Source organism: Genypterus blacodes, unplaced genomic scaffold (genome assembly GCF_046128005.1).
Source record: "Genypterus blacodes isolate CSIRO-AG114 ecotype Tasmania unplaced genomic scaffold, CSIRO-AGI_Gbla_v1 ptg000291l_1, whole genome shotgun sequence".
Lineage (NCBI taxonomy): Eukaryota > Metazoa > Chordata > Actinopteri > Ophidiiformes > Ophidiidae > Genypterus > Genypterus blacodes.
In genome coordinates this window covers 787,969-806,865 of record NW_027467082.1, presented here as the reverse complement: position 1 = coordinate 806,865, position 18,897 = coordinate 787,969, and the positions used below count along the sequence as shown (strand labels likewise).

General features: G+C 38.4%; 1 protein-coding gene and 3 gene segments (V, D, J or C); all 4 read right to left on the bottom strand.

The window, feature by feature from the left end:
• Positions 1 to 18,897, bottom strand: part of LOC142987986 (uncharacterized) — a 54,609-nt gene that overhangs the window by 8,958 nt on the left and 26,754 nt on the right. Inside the window, exons 2-3 of one of the 5 annotated variants that reach the window (XM_076136982.1) lie at positions 1,152 to 1,208; positions 486 to 791 (exon numbers count right to left, since the gene is read on the bottom strand). In XM_076136982.1, coding sequence (XP_075993097.1) covers positions 486 to 791; positions 1,152 to 1,208 — 363 coding nt within the window. The other 4 variants (XM_076136985.1, XM_076136984.1, XM_076136983.1 and 1 more) reach the window with 4 other exon arrangements.
• On the bottom strand, positions 9,051 to 13,758 carry LOC142987997 (immunoglobulin heavy constant mu-like). The segment is given in 8 exon segments: positions 9,051 to 9,683; positions 9,859 to 10,001; positions 10,458 to 10,796; positions 10,907 to 11,212; positions 11,345 to 11,626; positions 11,747 to 12,040; positions 12,945 to 13,038; positions 13,521 to 13,758. Coding segments are annotated over 7 exon segments (1,473 nt in total).
• LOC142988016 (immunoglobulin heavy variable 3-30-like) lies at positions 13,983 to 15,127 on the bottom strand. The segment is given in 3 exon segments: positions 13,983 to 14,294; positions 14,701 to 14,990; positions 15,079 to 15,127. Coding segments are annotated over 3 exon segments (651 nt in total).
• Positions 17,905 to 18,405, bottom strand: LOC142988004 (Ig heavy chain V region 1-72-like). The segment is given in 2 exon segments: positions 17,905 to 18,228; positions 18,329 to 18,405. Coding segments are annotated over 2 exon segments (357 nt in total).

The window sequence follows — 18,897 nt, the reverse complement described above, 5'->3', positions numbered from 1 at the left end:
ACTTCAGCCTTTTCCTTCCACCTTCCTGTCTGGCACACAATTATAACTATTACAACTATCCATGGATCCATTTACATTAGTTTACAAACAAAATAGAATTATTGTTGGATCAGCAAAAGCAGCACAACTAGTTAATTTTGCTTACATATGTGGAATCAAAGTTTTCCAGACAAATGATCCTTATTGCTAATGGATTTAGTTATTCCCGTTTTACCAATCAAACGATGTTAGGTTGAAATTGTAAAAATAAATAGAACAGTACAGTACAGTGTGACTGATAGGACTTGGAATGCACAATAACAAACAGTCACTTTTGAATTCCGCCCCAATAAACTAGGATTAATCAATTTAGTACAAATAAATATAAACCAAGATATAGAGATTAGCTTTACGTAAAGATATAAAGGTGCAAATGGATATAGTATATATCAGTTAAATGACAATTATTATTCCTATTAGTTATGTTGATAGTTTTAGAGTCTTACCGGGTGGTCGTGGTATCTGGGCATCAGTAGTATCTCCTCCTGGCAGTGTCGCAGAACATTTAAAAACGTTCGCGGTCGCGGTCCATTCTGCACGATTCACAGTGATCTTAGAGACTCCGGTGAAAAAGTTGTTTTTCTGCACCGAAGGATATTGAACAAAGTCAGGCAGGTTGTTTCCATTTTGGGTCCATTGGAAGGTCAGTGCGGACGGTGAGAATCCGGTGGCAAAGCAGCCGAGAGTGACCGTGGACTCAGACCCAGAACGACATGGCATCAGTGGAAACACAGTCGGTGCTCTTGGTGTGCCTGAGAGAAGACAAGCAAGCATGTGGCATTAAGATAATGAAGCAAAAATTAACCTCAACATCAATTTTAATTCAAAGATCGCAGAAAACCAACAGTCACGTTTAAACTTTGTGTTGCCCTATTCTTCATGACCTTCCTGATAATTAATCATATTTCATTTAGAGTAAGTTAGACAAAAAAACAAATTCAGCATTTCCCTCAAATATGAGAATGATATTAATGTCATTGATAGTCGATGATCATGGCAGCATTAATGTCACCCATATCATTTTATCCCCCTGAATATTACCGAATAAACTGTATATATAAGAAACTTTGCAATAATACAGCAATTATTTACAAGGACAAATCGATTCTTACCTGATGTCACAGTTACTGTTGTACCTTTGCCCCAGTAATCAAAAGCACCGTAGTACCACAGTGCCAAATCTACTACTACCAGTTAGTATGTAAGGTCACTTTTGCTGAATAGTCAGTATAAAAACTCTGTCTTTACACTAACATGGTATTTCGTCATTAGATAGACAACTTGAATAAAAAAAGCCATGAAATACATTTCACACAGCAGTTTTCGACACAATGAGTAATACTGAGAAATAAAACTCTAAACATGGCGATGCCCAGTGTGAAACATGTGCCGCTGTAGACTCTAATGTATAAATATTAATCAAACTCTTACCTGATGATACTGTTACTGTCGTGCCTTTCCCCCAATAGTCAAAACCCCAGTTATCACAGTTGTGAAATGTAATCTACACTGTTCACAAAAACTATCCTCCCATCATGTATAGCACATTTGTACACTAAAGGTAATGTCATTTTCTAAAAATCACAATAACATTTCAATAATGTGATTACATTATTAACAGTCTCACAAATTATGTATTACTGCATTAAAAAACCTGCATCCACAAACCCACACAGGGCGTTGTATTGCTTTTATCTTGCTTTGGCTTACCTGTTTGGTTATCTGGATGAAATGAAATCATTTCAACCAACAAACTATTTTGCCGGGTTATCATGACACTCAAAGCATCACAATTGGTAAAAAAATACATTTCAATTCAAACATTTGGACACACTAAAATGAAGGGCTTACCTGATGTGACAGTCACCATTGTGCCTTTTCCCCAGTAGTCAAAACCATAGTCACAGTAGAATATTCTGACACAATCAGCATACAAAAACATGCTCCTAAAAGCTGTTGAATTCAGCCACTGTTTCGAATATTAATCATTAAACGGCGCATTTTGAGAATGAAAATAAAACAAAGCTTTTACCTGTTGTAACAGTCACCGTTGTCCCTTTTCCCCAGTAGTCAAAGTAGTAATCACAGTGACAGATTTAATAGCGCTTTAGCGCAAAAACATAGTCCAATTTGAATCACCGAATGAAATGATTCAATACATTATACGCCTAACACTTTCCCTGATCTACATTTGTAGTTTTCTGTATTCATCCTATTTAAAGGAAGGCTGCAATATACATCAACATAATGACAATTAAAATTGAAAAACAATATATCTTGACTTGACATTGATTCTAATATTACTTACCAGAAGTTACGGTGACTTGTGTTCCTTTCCCCCAGTAGTCAAAGTAGTCGTCACAGTGATGTCAAGTTATCTGTGTGTAATACAAATACCAAAACATAATTTAAATCAATAAAGACAAACGTTTTTCACTGACAAAGCCCCTCTTTATTAACCATATCCCATGGGATGTTCATTTCCTGTGGTCTGGGTTACATAAAATTAAGTGTGTTTGCTAACAGTTGGTGAAAACTTCCTCTTTTTCAAACATTCCTGACAACTCTATTTCCTGCAGCATATTCATACCACCAAACATACCAATGACAGAAAGAGGAGTGAATGACTATGGAGTTGAGATATGTACAATTCTTGCATTTTCAGAAAATGGCTTTTAGTATATTTAGGAAATCCTTCCAGACCATCGGTGAACTACCATACAAGTAGTAAGCTATTTTAAGCTTTACATGCAAATGTGTTTGAAAATACAATACAATCATCTTCATTTCAAAAACCGAAATTGGCTACAATATTGAAACCTGTGGAGAGGACATCCAGGGCATTTCAGTAATATCTCACTTGTTGGGATTTGTGACCAAATCAACTCACTCTTCAAATTGGCAGATATGGTGTTTCTAAAGGCGGCCACGGGGACAGTAATCTCTATGAAAAAGGAAGGCAGCTACAGAAATGGTCATCAGAAAACGTTTGCAACAGTAACATAGGACGAGTGCAATGATTGCATATGATTAGTTACGATCAGATGTTAGGCCTGAACTGGGAAATGGACACAATGCTCAGATTTGTTGAACTGTGTGCCATTAACAGCTGAATCCAGTACAGATCAGACAATCAAGTTCTGGGAGACTTAGGGAAGACACCCATGAACATGATTGTCCAGGAACAATCTGATTGAAGTCCTCAAAGTCATGTGGGGAGCACTGATGATGAAAAAACAAATTCATTCACGGTCAAAAAGTTCTCATTCTTCTCCCAGGTGCACAATTCATACTCTAGGATAGATTATTTTCTTAAAGACAACTCTCTCAAATCCTGTGTCGCTTCCTCTGATTACCTAAGCATCCTAATATCTGACCATGCACCCTGGATTATTACATATCCAACTGTCTACATACAAATCCTCCCCTCCCCTGTGGAGGTTTAACTCATTACTGCTGGCAGATAACAGTCTCCGATTCCATTGATGACTTTCTTTTGTTTAGTGAAAACGACTCTACTTCATACTCATTGCTCTGGGAGTCGCTGAAAGACTTAGAGGTCAAATTATTTCCTACTCTTCTCACTCCAGTAAAAAACACAACAGCAAGGCTAAAAAACTCTCTGCTACCATCACCTCCCTCGACCAAGAGCGCGCATCGGATCCCTCCCCAGAAGCTTTCAAGAAACGCCTTAACCTTCAGACCGAATTTGATCTTATATCCACCAAGGATACCGAGCGCCTACTACTACAAACCCGTGCCACTTACTACGAACATGGCAATAAACCCAGTCGTCTATTGGCACATCAGTTAAAAAGACAATCCACCTCCCGTCTGACACCCAGGATCTGTACTGAAACGAACACCCCCACTACTGACCCCGTGGAAATAAACACCACATGTTAATCATTCTACTCCTCCCTTTACAAGTCCGAATTTCCTTCAGACATCACAGAGATGAATCAGTTCCTTGCCAACCTCAATTTCCCAAACATCAAATCCGACATTGCGATAGCACTGGATTCTTCAATTTCTCTTGAAGAATTACACTCCGCAATCAGAGCCATGCAATCCAACAAAGCCCCAGGCCCCGATGGATTTCCCGTAGAGTGTTTCAGGAAATTCAGTACTAAACCTGCACCCCTACTCCTTGCAATGTTTAATGAATCTCTAGAGAAAGGCACCCTTCCGCCCACCTTGGGTCAAGCTTCAGTAGCTCTCCTCCCCAAAAAAGACAAAGACCCCACCGCCTGTGGCTCCTATAGACCTCTATCCCTCGCAATGTCATGTAAAATGCTTGCTTCAACTAAAAAAAATATTCACACCAAGTATCATAATTTAACCATCAAATAATATAGTCTAGGTCAAATAATACATAATACAAACCAAATATGTTTTATTTTAAGATGGAAATTTTAATACTAGATATCCTGATTTTATTACTTGATTTGGGCATTTATCATTGGATGCCTGCCAACATACAATATTCAATGTGGCCTTCTTCCTTCAGTGTGGCATTCTTTGTGTGCACCTGTCAGTCAGAAGTGGTACAACCACAACGACACCCGTGCCTCACCTACAGGTAAGGTCGGAAACTTGGGGCTGAGTCTGACACTAGAAATGTGTTAGTTTGGGGAAGCAAAGTGTGTGAAATGTTTTCTGATTGAATTTGAAGGTGCAACTTCTGTATATCAGTCTGCAGGCTTTATACGTAATTGGCAATCACGCCATTGTTGATTCGTCAAGAAAGCTGCATCGATTGAAGAATGCCACACTGAATGATGAATGCCACATCAAATAATAAATGTTGGTATAAAAAATGTAATGGTATGAAAAAATGTAACTGGGCACGAAAAGCAAAAGAAAGACAGAAGAGACAAAAATGGGGGTGGGGGGGGTGCAGTTGGAATGGCAGAGACATGGGGGTCGGGACCCTCACCCATTTGAATTAGTTTTAGGGATAGAGTCAGCAAGCTTAAGAGCCTGAAAGCTTTTCAACAGCTTAGCAAAGGTTTGTCCAACAACAGTAGAGGATGGTATCATTTACATTAAAGTGATGCATTTGTAATTGTAGAGTAAATGTTATTGATAGATAACGAGAATTGAGAGTGGACCTAAACTGGAGCTTTGTGCGACATCTTCATTACATGTTTAGGCGTCAAAGGACTCTTACCACTCTTACTACATTTTATCTCCCAAAGGTACTAGTTTTTTCAGTAGACTGATTCAGTGCAAACAATTCATTTATGTGTACCGGACAAACATCTTTTCTAATATAATTGTTTGAGTGAGTAATTCCAGAGCTTTTCTGCAGCATGAAATTTGCCACTGGTGTGAGAGCCTTTGGCCGTCACATTTAGTTAATAGGTTCCAGTCTGTGGTTTCAGTTTGTTAACTGGATGCGGAAGCACCTGTTGTGGTGAAGTTTCCTGTGTGTTATAGAAATATTACCCAGGAAGGATGTTGATTGCCAAAATGTTCAAAATGTGTACAGTTCTGAAAAATACCCCCAGATACTTTTTGAGTACAAAGGAGGAAGCTCACTACAGCCAACAGAGGTTTTTGTCATGCCATGTATCACTGTGCCAGTTCCCGTATACACAGTGACACATCCTCATACAAAAACCTCTGACCTTCTCTTTTAATGTTGATGTGTGGCAACATTTTCTTTTCTTCAGCAGGCTCATTTATTTTGTAGTACCTTTGTTCCACAATCAAAGTCATCATAATAAATGTAATATTACTCTAGTTAAGCAAAAACAATAAAAATGCAACTTTCAACTTTTGACACTTTTCTATCTATAATTTTAATTCTAATTTTATAATTTTATTATTTATTATTACTATTTTATGTGCATAATATAATATAATCATAACACAAACCCTCTACACTCTCCTGGAATCTGAGGCATTAAAATTCAATTTCCTCACACATTTTTTGCCCCTTTGGATGACCTTACCTAAGAGGGTGATCATCTTTAGTTATTTAGAGAAGTGCAAGTAGTGGTGGTCTCTGTTAAAAAATCAAATGATCCCGTTACACATGTTATTGTTATCTACAATCATTTCTTCTATGGAAAAAGCTCATATTGCACATCAACAAGTGGATTGATTGCACATTAATAGAGACATAACTTTCAAGGATTGGAACGAGTGTTGTAATATAATATATGTAATATTATTTTCCCATTAAATCACTGTTATGATATTACTTTTCACACTTATGGGTAGTTGCTAACTGGTGCATGTGCTTGATAATGCACTCTATGTGAAATCGTATCAAATGTGTCACAAATTCTGCATGGACTCACTGTCGCTACATTTTACCTGTTAAATTGACAAAAGACAAAAGTCCGTCAGTGTAGTGAATTTAATCATCCAACTGACCTCTACTAACATAAAACATACCGCCGGATTCTTTTTGAGTACAAAGGAGGAAACTCACTAAAGTCAACAGGTTCTTGTCATGCCATGTATCACTGTGGCTCCCCCAGTATACACAGTGACACATCCTTAAACAAAAACCTTTGACCTCCTCTTGAATCCTCGAATGTTGATGTGTGGCAACGTTTTCTTTTTTCAGCAGGGTAAATTATTTTGTAGTACCTTTGTTCCACAATAAAAGTCATCATACTAAATGTAATATGACTCTAGTTAAGGAAATTAAAAATAAAATGCAATTTTCAACTTTTGACACTTCCTGTATAACTATAGGTTAAATTCTGCTTTATTAAACCTAAGCAACTATTGTCATGTAATAATAAACTATTATCTACAAACATTTCTTCTTTGGAAGAAGCTCAAATTGCGCATCAACAACTTTCAAGAATTAGACCTAGTGTTGATTTGCATTCTAAAACACTTCAGAGAGGTTTTGATCACTGTGTGAAGCACTGTGGGTCCCCGTGTACACAGTGAAACAAAGCACTGCCAAAACCTGCTGCACACTCACAGCAGTGCCATCATCATTCATCCTTTCATTCACATGCATTTACATGTAGTTAATGTAAAACTGAATATTATCATCAAAGACAGCATCTTTTGTTTTATTTGTAGTTTTGTTTGTTTGAAGGAACATTTTATTGTTTTTCAATTACACAAATACATTTTTGTTTTACAAATACATTTGCCCCAAAAAGGAAATCACATGAGGCAACATTTAGAGTTTGTTCATTGCTTAACATCGTAGCTATTGAAATCTTGCAGTGCTGTTCTGCTGGTACAATTGAAATAACTCCGAACATTACACTGAATTACACTGAAATATAAATGTGAATGCAATGTGGAGCAAAAAACATGCAACTTAACTTGTCTGATTTGTGTTGTGCACATAACTGCAGGGGAAAGCGATTCTCAATTGAACTGAAATGAGTCATGCTCATCATTTATTCTTTTTATTCTTTACATACTCTTGATTAACAACAGCAGACGTGACACAATTGTTGTCACAACTTGGTTTTTGTTATGGTGTGTTTTTAGGCTCATGCATATATAAATACACAGAGACTGGCCAAGAGGTCAGAAAATATGTACGGTCTTCCTCTCACTATACGATTCTACTGATAAAACCAAATCACAAATATGTGATGAGCCAGAGACTTTATAGTAGTTATATGTACCCATAATGTTTGTATTGTATTGTTGTATTTCTTCTGGCTATGCTTTAGGATCTTCAGTGTCAATTAAAAGCTTGAACACTACTCATAATTACGTAAGTGTCGTGTGCTTTTCTGACCTTCCTGTGCTTCTTTCTTTCTTTTTAAAAGCTAGAAGTAAATAAAATTATAACTTAACAAAAAATGAAATAGACATGGTCAGAACCCTAAAATGTCCTTGATGTCCAAATTCTGTAATTTCTCACACTCTACAGTTACACCTTTTTATACTAACTGGGAGTATTGGCTCATTAGAAGTATTAGTAAAAGTAGTAGTCTTGCTAAAAGTACTGCTAAAGGTACTACTAGTTGTAGAACTGGTATGAGTATTGTTTTATTGTTATATTGTTGTATAATAGTAGTACTAAAAACACTTCCTCATAGTGGTAGCAGTCCTAGTATGAGTACTACTACTATGAAACGGTTGGCTTGGTCAGTTTGGTCACTGTTTTGGCAGAGCTTGGACGTCCTGGGCCTCTGGCCAGTACAAGTACCTATACTAGTATAAGTAGTATTAATACATTTTAATGACATGATCGTTTGCTGTGGATTAACATGTGTATGAAGTATGCACATGGATGTATTTTTCACCTATCTGTCACTTTTAATCTAGCTAATACTGCCCCCTCCTGTACGTCAGGGCCCCTGTACTCATGAGTCACTGGTGAGGCTTGTGTCAACACAGTCATTACAAATATATAACCGTCATTCTATATTTGTTATGACTCAGCACTGAAAAATACATTAAGAACAGGATAGATTTTAAGTCCCTTTTAAACCAAATGTTTTGACCTTTTTACCCTGAAAATGTTTTATTTTGGAGACAAACAAAACAAGAATTTTAAAGGAGCAATCATTTATTTTAGAAAATTATTCTAAAAGCTGTATAAATGTATTTATTATGTATTTAGATCACATAAATTATTATCATGATGATTTATAGAACAGAGACGTTTGTGGAAAAAAGCTCGTTTTTTTTGTGAGACTAAATGTTTTGTCCAGTCTAGCAAAACATGAAAAGTGTAGAAGTCCAATGAAAGCCAATAAAAAAGAAATTACAATTACAAAGTCTACTGCCAGCACCGTTCTATTGTAACTGCCTGATGCTGATGTGACTTTAATTTTCATCCACTCCATTTGTTGGTATCTTCCATGTTGTCATGCAGCAAAGCATCTTAAAATGAATGTGTAGATTTCCTTAGTAACTGTTCTCACCACTAAAAAGGAAAACACATCAAACATTTATCTTATATGCACTGAAAACATTTATTATGCCATCCAGTTCAACACAACGAATACATCTAAGCTTAAATATTGCACATCCACTACCATACGCTGTAGTCAATGTACAAAAGAATAGAAAGAATAAAATACCATATGTATATGAAGATCTATCTATGCTATGGCTGTCATATGTAATTGCAGTAAGACAATCAGCACAAACACTTGATATACCAATGGACACACACCAAAGGATGTTTGTCTTGTTTCGAGGAAGGTTATTTGTAGCTCTGACTGTTTGTGTGTGGGGTGGGGGAGGGAGGGGAAGCTCTCTAGGGAAGATATCTTTAGAAGCCACAGGAAACACAAATACCTCCTTCACTTAACTGATAACAGAAGTGAGAGCACAAAAGACCTCAAAAGCATTTACAAAGACAGTATCATACCAAGTTGGAGTCATTTACACGTTTGAACACATGTTACATCTGTATTCAGTTGTCTCTCCCCCTTAGTTTAAGAAAGCCCACTTACAGACATGGCCATAAAAGCCCAATAATAAATGTGGTGATATTTACTTTACAAACTGCCACAGATACATCTCATTTACATATCAATGGAATGTTAATTAACAAGTTGAAAGTTGTTACAAAAACTAAATCATTCCTTAGCAACATTAGGTTTGGGTATCATTTCATATAGGAAATATAGGTAACTTTGTTTTGCTTGTTTTTCTACGACTTTCTACGACTCCCTTTACTGTCTCTGCATCTGAAAGAAACAACGAAAATGTAGTTAAAAAACAATTTAAAACTACAGCTAAACAGTTACCCTCGCACTCGTGATTAACCCCTGCAGGCCCCCCTACAAATCTACAGGCTGTCCCCGTCTGTCCCATATTGTTCTTCTTACTGGTGCTAGAAGCTGCTTCCTGTCATTCGTTTACCTTGATCAGGCTGAATATCATGGTATAGGAGAGAGAGAATATGAAGAGGAATATGAAGGACGAGGCTGTGGACCACAGACTGCTGAACTCATCATAGTCCACGTCATTGTCTGTGCAGTTTAGAGCACAATCCGTAGGCAGCTCTACGAAGGAGAAGGTACATGAGATTAGCTGAGGTATTCTGTAAATGTGTATGTGTGTGTGTTTTATATTAGTGAAATTATACCAGAATTTAATCTTGGAATATGTATTATAGTATTTATAATATAGCAATTAAACTATGCATGATCAGCATGTGTGAAACTGAGTACAGTATGTGAGCTCTCTGCTGACACAAACCTTTCACTTTCTTTGCTCTTACTTTGCATTTAAGTCAAATCAAGGACATTCAACAAAAAGCGTCTCCATGCTGCAACATTTATTGAAACACGTATCACACTGACAATGCAGTGACTTGCACAGGTACAACATTAAGCACATAACACGACGACAAAAACCAAAGTGACACGTACAAAGCCATCACAGAGTGAACGTTTTCCACAGAGAGACAGAAGGGCAACATACACAAAAGACCACGTCTAAAGGTGAAGCCTATTTACTTTCACATGTGTTACGCTGCTCCTTAGACACTCCTCTTGGTTTGACAGCATAATCGGCGCCAGCATACCAAACATTGCAGGAGAAAACTACATTCTTTTCCCACTTCTCCTTGGTGGTGGTGTAAACATTTGTAACCGAGAAGCCATTTTGGGTCTCCCTTGGTGGGAAGGTGATGCCGTCAGTGTAGCTCCCAGTCTTATTGCCAACTTGTTCTGACCAGGTGATGTAGTAATCACACTGCGAGGCACTGGAGACCAGACACACCAGACTGACGGAGCCTGATTGGCTGATTTCCTCCTCTGGAGGCACATAGACTGTTACTTTAAGGTCCTTTCCATCTGAAACAGATATTTGGTTTACCATGGAGGCTGATATATGAGCCTTATGCCTATATGACATGTCTGTGTGTGTAGTTTAGTGAGTATAGTAACATCAGATGGCAACATACCTCCTTTGTGGAGAGAGAGATCTTGAATAACTGGTGTCATGTCCTCCCACAGGGCATAACAGCGGACTTTGTTAACAGTGGCCCAGTCTCTGCGAATCAGCGTGTTGGTTTTGCTGTAAAGTTTTCCTTCCTTCTTTAGCGGTAGATTTGTATTACTGCTGACATTTTGCCCATCAACCTGCCAACTGATTCTAGTGTTGGATACAATGTCGTTGTCCACTCCAGTAATGGTGCATTCAAACTCTGCCTGGTTGTTCTTGAAGATCATGTGTGCTCTTGGAGGATGCAGTGTCATTGTCACAGGAGCTACAGGAGGGAGTGACAGAGAGAGAACACACGTCCATGTCCACATGACAGGAGAAAGACACCATTCTGTCCTAATCCTTTCAATGCTATATAGATTACTTTCAGATAGTGACAACCTGGCTCATACTGTACCTGTTGAGGCTTTCTTTGCAATGGTTTTTCCACTGTGAATGACCTCACAGCTATAGACATCGTTACTGTCCCACTCTGTCTTGTTGACCTTCAGGACACTGACAGCAGAATGGAGGGAACCCGTTTTCAGGGTGGACCACTTGTTGAAACCGTTCAGCTCTTGGTTATTTTTCTTCCATTTGACTGACAAGGTCTCAGGGCCAAAGTCTTCAATCATGCATATGAGGGACTGGGTATCTCCATTTGGCACTGAGAGTAAAGTTACTTCTGGGTGAACAAATTCTGGGAACAAGGGGAAACATAGGTATAGAGGTCATTCATTGTCAGATATAAATATCAAAATGATTGTCTTCAATGAGTATATAAATCTTAGAAAGACGTAACATTTTTACTATCACATACTTTCTACAGTCACTGTTTGAGGGGTTCCTTCATGATTTACAGAACAACGAAAAGAGCTCCAGGAATCCCATTGAGATCTCGCTACGTGGACCAGGCTGACCCCCGTATAAGCGTTGTTCCTCATAACCGAGGGATATTGTAGAGAAGACAATTCGCTGCCACTGCTACTCGTCCACTGAAAAGTGACAGCTTCTGGGTAGAAGCCATATGCGAGGCATCCCAGTGTGATTGTATTTCCAGCCCCAGTGCTGCATTGATGCAAAGGGACCACAGACGGTGTTGTTGGGGTTTGAACTGTGTAAAGAAGTTGTAAAAGGTGTTATAACACGTAAATACAAAGACATCTAAATTGTAAAAAAAAAAAGAAAACTAAATGCACACAGATATTTACATTCAAACACAATTTATCGAATCTCTCAAACTGCATTTTTGTCACTGTAATCATATCAACAATATTAGTATCACTATGTTTCAACATGCATCTGCTGTAGAGATCTTTGAAAAATTTGGAAATTTCAATTAATAATTTCACAAATTACAATTACAATATACATTTGAAATAATTAAAAAAAATGGATTAATGGCAAGTTGCAAAAACAGAAGACATATCAAATCAAAGTTATTTTTGATTTAAATAAAGGAAGATTACTCAAGAAAAACATTAATGTGACACAGTTTGATCGACGTCCACAGGACAAACAATTAATTATTTGAAAATGTAACGTTTTCAGTGAAATAATTCATTGAAAACGTTCCGATGATCAAGTTTGACCTGTAGTATATTTGCACTTTGTCGTTTTAAAACAAGTTTCTTGAAAATATTTACTTGCTGGTGTCTATTCAATTGTTAAGTGAAGGACGTGTTTTAGATTTCATATTTAACAACTATTGTTTACACACAGTATACTAAAGAAAACAAACTAAAGGATAATAAAGGCTCTACACAGATGCAGACATTCATCACCAGCAGTTACATTTTACCTTCATAAATTTATATCAAACTGTATAGTTACGGGGTTTTTTTCAGCTTTCTAAAAACCTGTTGCATCAAATATCTTTCATCTGTCTAACCTTAACCGAAAACCACAAAGACACCAAATCTGCTCTCTACCCTCAGGACACTTGACCTTGACACTTTCAAGGTATAAATGTAAAATATCCTGGTGAACAGTAGATATTCTGATCAAACGTGACTTACCTGAAGAAACGGTGACTTTGGTCCCACGACCCCACAGGTCAAAGTAACACAGTGATACATCTCCATTCAGTGCTTGAACAAAAACCCTGAGCATCTAAAAACCACACTAAAACTTCAGTAAATGCATGAAATAAACAGTAACATGGTTTATCATGTGGGTAATATAATATATTACAGTCATCCTAAATGTTTTAATGTTTTATTGATACATGAGCAGATCTATAAGTAACATTTACTGGAAGACGTATTCTTTTATCTGTGTTATAACTATAACTTTTGCCTACTAAATAATTCACAAACATCATGACATAAGCGTTACGTCATGATATAAAGACAAGATACACAAATATGTTTTTCCTCTCCGATTTTCTCATCACAAATGTGCATAAACTTGAGGTTTCTGCACTTTGGTTTTTGTATAGGCATCTTTCTTAGTGGCCCACCCCATAGTGCCACAATGATACACACTGATACAAAAACCAAACTCCACTGGAAATCTCTCATGCACAGTGTTTACAATAGTGATATACTACGCAAACTACAGTATATAGAAGGATTAAAAGACATATTTCTTACCTCGAGGGCTCTGCTATAAATAGAACATTTTTCAGTTTTCAGTTGAGCTCTGTTTTCCTGTTGTATAATTGTGTAGCTTCCACACACTCACAGAGTTCTGCTGCTGGGTGCTGACTGTAGCTAAAGAGCATACTGTATACAAGAAACACAAAATAATGGATGGATATTTGGGTGGATGAGTGGAAAGAAAATGTAGGAATAGACTGGCGGGAGGTCGAGCGGTTAGACATGCAGACAGACAGATGGATGGGTGGGTGGATGGGTGGGTGGATGGGTGGGTGGGCGGCTGAATGCTCTGTGCTTGACTTGACAGAGTACAGGAGGGTGAGAAATTTTGTGAGACATTTACTAAGTCCAGAATGTCTATCAACATTAATTATCATTTACACTTAGTTTATCATGTTTGTGACTTGACAGAGTACAGGAGGGTCAGAAATGAAGGATTTTGCACAGCTGCTCAATCTACTCCAGCCACTGTGGCTTTCGAGCACAATAATAAACAGCAGAGTCTTCAGTCTTCAGGCTGTTCATCTGCAGATACACCTGGTCCATGTTGTTGTCTCTAGAAATGGTGAAGCGGTTCTTCACAGACTGGGAATACGATATAGTGCTACCACTCGGAGCAGAAATGAAGGCGATCCATTCCAGTCCTTTCCCTTCAGCTTGTCTGATCCAGCCGATATCAGCGCTAGAATCTGATATTCCTGCATATGTACAGGTCAGTTTGTGAGAGTCTCCATGCTGCTTTACCACTGCTTCAGACTGAGTCAGAGTCTGAAGCAGTGAATGAAAGATATGTTGCGTCCTTCACCAGTCAAAGCTGACAGCATTAGAAATGTGACACACGTAGCTGAATGTTGATCTGCTCAGGAGTCTGATCTCACTTCTTCAATGTCATGTAAAATGTTTGCTTCAATAAAAACAAATAGCACAAAAAATAAATAAAAAAATTATTCCACCAACAACAACTGAGGAGGTGCAGTGTCAGGAAACTGTATGTGGATTATAAAGGAAGAACATTATGGACTTGTTGTGTCTTTAACATGAACTCAGTTGTTTCTGAGGTCATTTTATACAGCTGAAGCTTTTCATGATTGAAGACAGTGAGTGTTCTCAAAGTGTGAGTTCAGTAGGATTTTGTACAGCTGCTTCACAACTTCAGTCACTGTGGCTCTCGAGCACAATAATAAACAGCAGAATCTTCAGTCTTCAGATTGTTCATCTGCAGATTCAGCTGCTGTCTGCTGTTGTCTCTAGAGGTGATAAACCGGCCCTTGACTGACTGAGAGTAGTAAGCAGTGCTACCACTATGAGTAGCAACCCACTCCAGTCCTTTTCCAGCAGCCTGTCTGATCCAGCCCATCCAGTAGCTGCTGAGTGTGAACCCAGAGACTGTACAGGTCAGTTTGTGTGAGTCTGCAGGGTTTTTAACCACTGCTTCAGATTGTGTCAGAGTTTGAGCAGCAACACCTGTCAAGATAATAAAAGATCATTATATACATTGAAGTGCATTCTTGACATCATTGGAAACATCAGATCCAGATGTGTAGAGCTTCACCTGCCCAGCAGACAGCTAAAAGCAGCAGTCCTGTCCTGTAGTCCATCATGCTAAAGTGTGTGTCCACTGTTCTCTGTCAGCCTCTCTGCAGTCACATATGTAGAGGACGAAGACATCCAAGTTTTGCATTGACTCCTCCTCACAGGGAGGAAGGACACAACTGGACTGGACTTTGCTCTCAGTTGCTGTTTAGTCAAAATGTAGAACTGCAAAATTAATTTTGTTCATATATTTACATATAAGAAACATACAGGATCTTTTTATACACAAAGCCTTTGTCACACAGCACAACAGCAAAGATCACTGGTTGATTTTTTTGTCATTTCATGGCCATCAATGTACAACAAACTCATTCTACCCTTCATAGGTTTAAACAGGAAAATATGTTACATTTGTATCTGGAGGAATGAAAATATTCTCTAAACTTCTGTCTCAAGTAAAACATTATAAAATAATAATAATAATGATAATAATAATAATTATATATATTTATATATATTATATAATGTATCATTTCTACATTATATATGCTAATTACACAAACAAATCAATAGTTCAATATAAATAGTTTAGAAAAAAGAGAGTGGGTCATGATTAAACTACTCTGATGCCAAATAACTGACAACAACTGACTTACATTCCAGTGCTTCAGCTAAATAGAGGAAGTGGTTTGTGTATGTTGTCTCTGTTACTGTTTCCCACTGTGTTCCTCCTGCACAGTGATACACTGCAGTGTCCTCGGCCTTCAGATGGTTCATCTGTAGGTAGACTTTCTGGCTGGAGTCGTCTCTGGAGATGGTGAATCTGCCCTTGACTGACTGGGAGTAATAGATGGGAGAACTATCTGTGTGTATGAAAGCGATCCACTCTGGTCCTTTACCCGCAGCCTGCCTGATCCAGTTCCACCCTGTGCTACTAAAACTAAACCCTGAGGTTGTGCAGGTGAGTCTGTGGGATTCTCCAGGTGTTTTGAGCACCGGTCCAGACTCGGTTATGCTCCAACCTTTAACACCCGTGCAAACAAACAGAGCAGCGAGCAAGAGCGTTAGCTTCATGTCAGCCATGTTTACAGCGTGCTTAGTATGGCTTCAAAGCAATGAAAGCCCTTTAAATATGATGGGAGCTGTCTCCCTCACACAATTTGTTTATTGCAAACTCCTCCCACATCTCAGCCAGCATCTGTGATTCCATGCATCTGGAGCAAAATATCATGCAAAACAAAAGAACATGTGAGTGTTTACAGTGGTGGTGTTATTAGTGTTGGTTATTCTATTGTTCAATATCAGGTTCTGGTTGATTTTCACTTAATTCCTTTGCCTAAATATGAGAGATATTCTTAATTTATTAACTCTATCATCTTTTGTTTATTTGTTCATGTGGACATTTCATTATCAATATTTTCCTAAATATGCGATATTCATTTTATTTTTTATTCTATATCTTATTCCAGCTGTAGCTCTGGTTAGTATTTTGGGCTTAAGAGGGAGAAATATAAAACTTTGTACAGTTTTTAAGGATTCAAAGAGTTGTCAGTGATGTGAGACAGTGAGTGTTCTCAAAGCGTGAGTTCAGTAGGATTTTGTACAGCTGCTTCACAACTTCAGTCACTGTGGCTCTCGAGCACAATAATAAACAGCAGAATCTTCAGTCTTCAGATTGTTCATCTGGAGATACACCTGCTGTCTGCTGCTGTCTCTAGAGGTGATCAACCGGCCCTTGACTGACTGAGAGTGGTAACCACTGCCACCATTATCAGTAGCAACCCACTCCAGTCCTTTTCCAGGAGCCTGTCTGATCCAGCCCATCCAGTAGCTGCTGAGTGAGAACCCAGAGACTGTACAGGTCAGTTTGTGTGAGTCTGCAGGGTTTTTAACCACTGCTTCAGATTGTGTCAGAGTTTGAGCAGCAACACCTGTCAAGATAATAAAAGATCATTATATACATTGAAGTGCATTCTTGACATCATTGGAAACATCAGATCCAGATGTGTAGAGCTTCACCTGCCCAGCAGACAGCTAAAAGCAGCAGTCCTGTCCTGTAGTCCATCATGCTAAAGTGTGTGTCCACTGTTCTCTGTCAGCCTCTCTGCAGTCACATATGTAGAGGAGGAAGACATCCAAGTTTTGCATTGACTCCTCCTCACAGCGAGGAAGGACACAACTGGACTGGACTTCCTCCTCATCTTCATATTCTCTTGCATGTTTGCATGTCTTAAGAAGAATAACTATCAACATTAACATAACAACAAGCCTATAGGCCTTGAATAGTTAATATACAGTTCATCATGTCCCAGGTAACACACACATAGTGTTTATCAAAGGCAACGTGGGACATCTTCAACTCATTCAATTCTTTAAAATATAAATCCAACCTATAAGTAATGACCTCTACATAAAAACAGAGCAATCTCTCCGTCTCTTTGTCTCAGGAGCTCATCTGCTTTCTTCTCTGTCTCTTTTCTCATTTTGGACAGACGGCTGCAGACATTGGTCAGACTGGAAGATGTCATCTCAGATGTTAGAGCCAAAAGTAACTGGGTTCTTTTTCCCAACCGTCTTACGTGTCTGAATAATAATCAGATTCATTTCTTATGAAGGTGTTGTGTCTTCTAATAACTTAACTAGTTTTTATTGTGGTTCACTAAATTGATTCTTCAAGATAATCATTGATAGATTCATATTTATACTTTAATAATTAAATGTACAAAATGAATACATTATACCTTAAATGTGTGTATATAGTGTATGTTGATGCAACATGAAGTACTTTTGTGGGATCATTTCCCTGCTTGTTGTCTGCGGAGGTTTGGTCACAGCTGCTCCACTGTCTTCAGTCACTGTGGCTCTCGAGCACAGAAGTAAACAGCAGAATCCTCTGCTGTCAGGCTCCTGGCCTCCAGGTACTGAGTGCTGCTGGGCACATCTTCAGCCAGCGTCAAACGGCTTTCAAAGGAGCTGCTATAGTCAGCAGAGTTTGAACCTGCGTTCATTCTTGCCATCCACTCCAGAGCTTTCCCTGGTCTCTGCCGTATCCAACCAATATAGTAAGCTGTCATGTCAAACCCAGATATGACACATGACATCTTCACTGTCTCTCCAGGTCTCTTCACCTGAGAGGGAGACTGGTCCAGTTTGATGTCACCTAACACTCCTATAAGCAAAGAAAAGGACATCCATCAAATGTTAAACTCTCATGTGAGTCAGTGACACAGAAAGCTTAAAGTGTGTAACTACACAAATCCCTGACTTACCATGAAGAGTTACTAGAAAGAACAAACTGCACACAATCATCTTATAAACAGTGTGATGAAGAGTTTTCTGCTCAAAGTTCCAGTTGTTCTGTCACAAATGTCACTGGTTGTTGGTATATAAAGAAGGAAGAGTTTGCATAGACCGCCCCCTACAGGTTTAAATAGAGGAACATGTTACACAAACAAGTTTCACTGTTCAGATCTCAGATGATGATGTGTGAGTCACAGCTTTTGTAGATATCACACATGTTTTTGAGTTTTTGGACAAAGATGAACAGTTTCATCATAGTTTCATTCAGATGAGTCTATGATCAACCGCATGTTATCAAAGATCTGTTAATATTGGGGACATGAATCTGTAATGCACTCGCACTTTATTGATCTGGGCTACAAGAAGACAGACATCAATAGTCTCCTATCATTCACTTCTTTATTTGTCAGGAAGAAACACAATCACACTAAGTTTTGCTTTGTTTATTCCTCTGTGTCTCATTGGGACAAACACACACAGCTGCATTCAGTCCTCAGTCTCTGCCCTGAAAGTGCTGCTTGCACAGGATGTGTCTCCA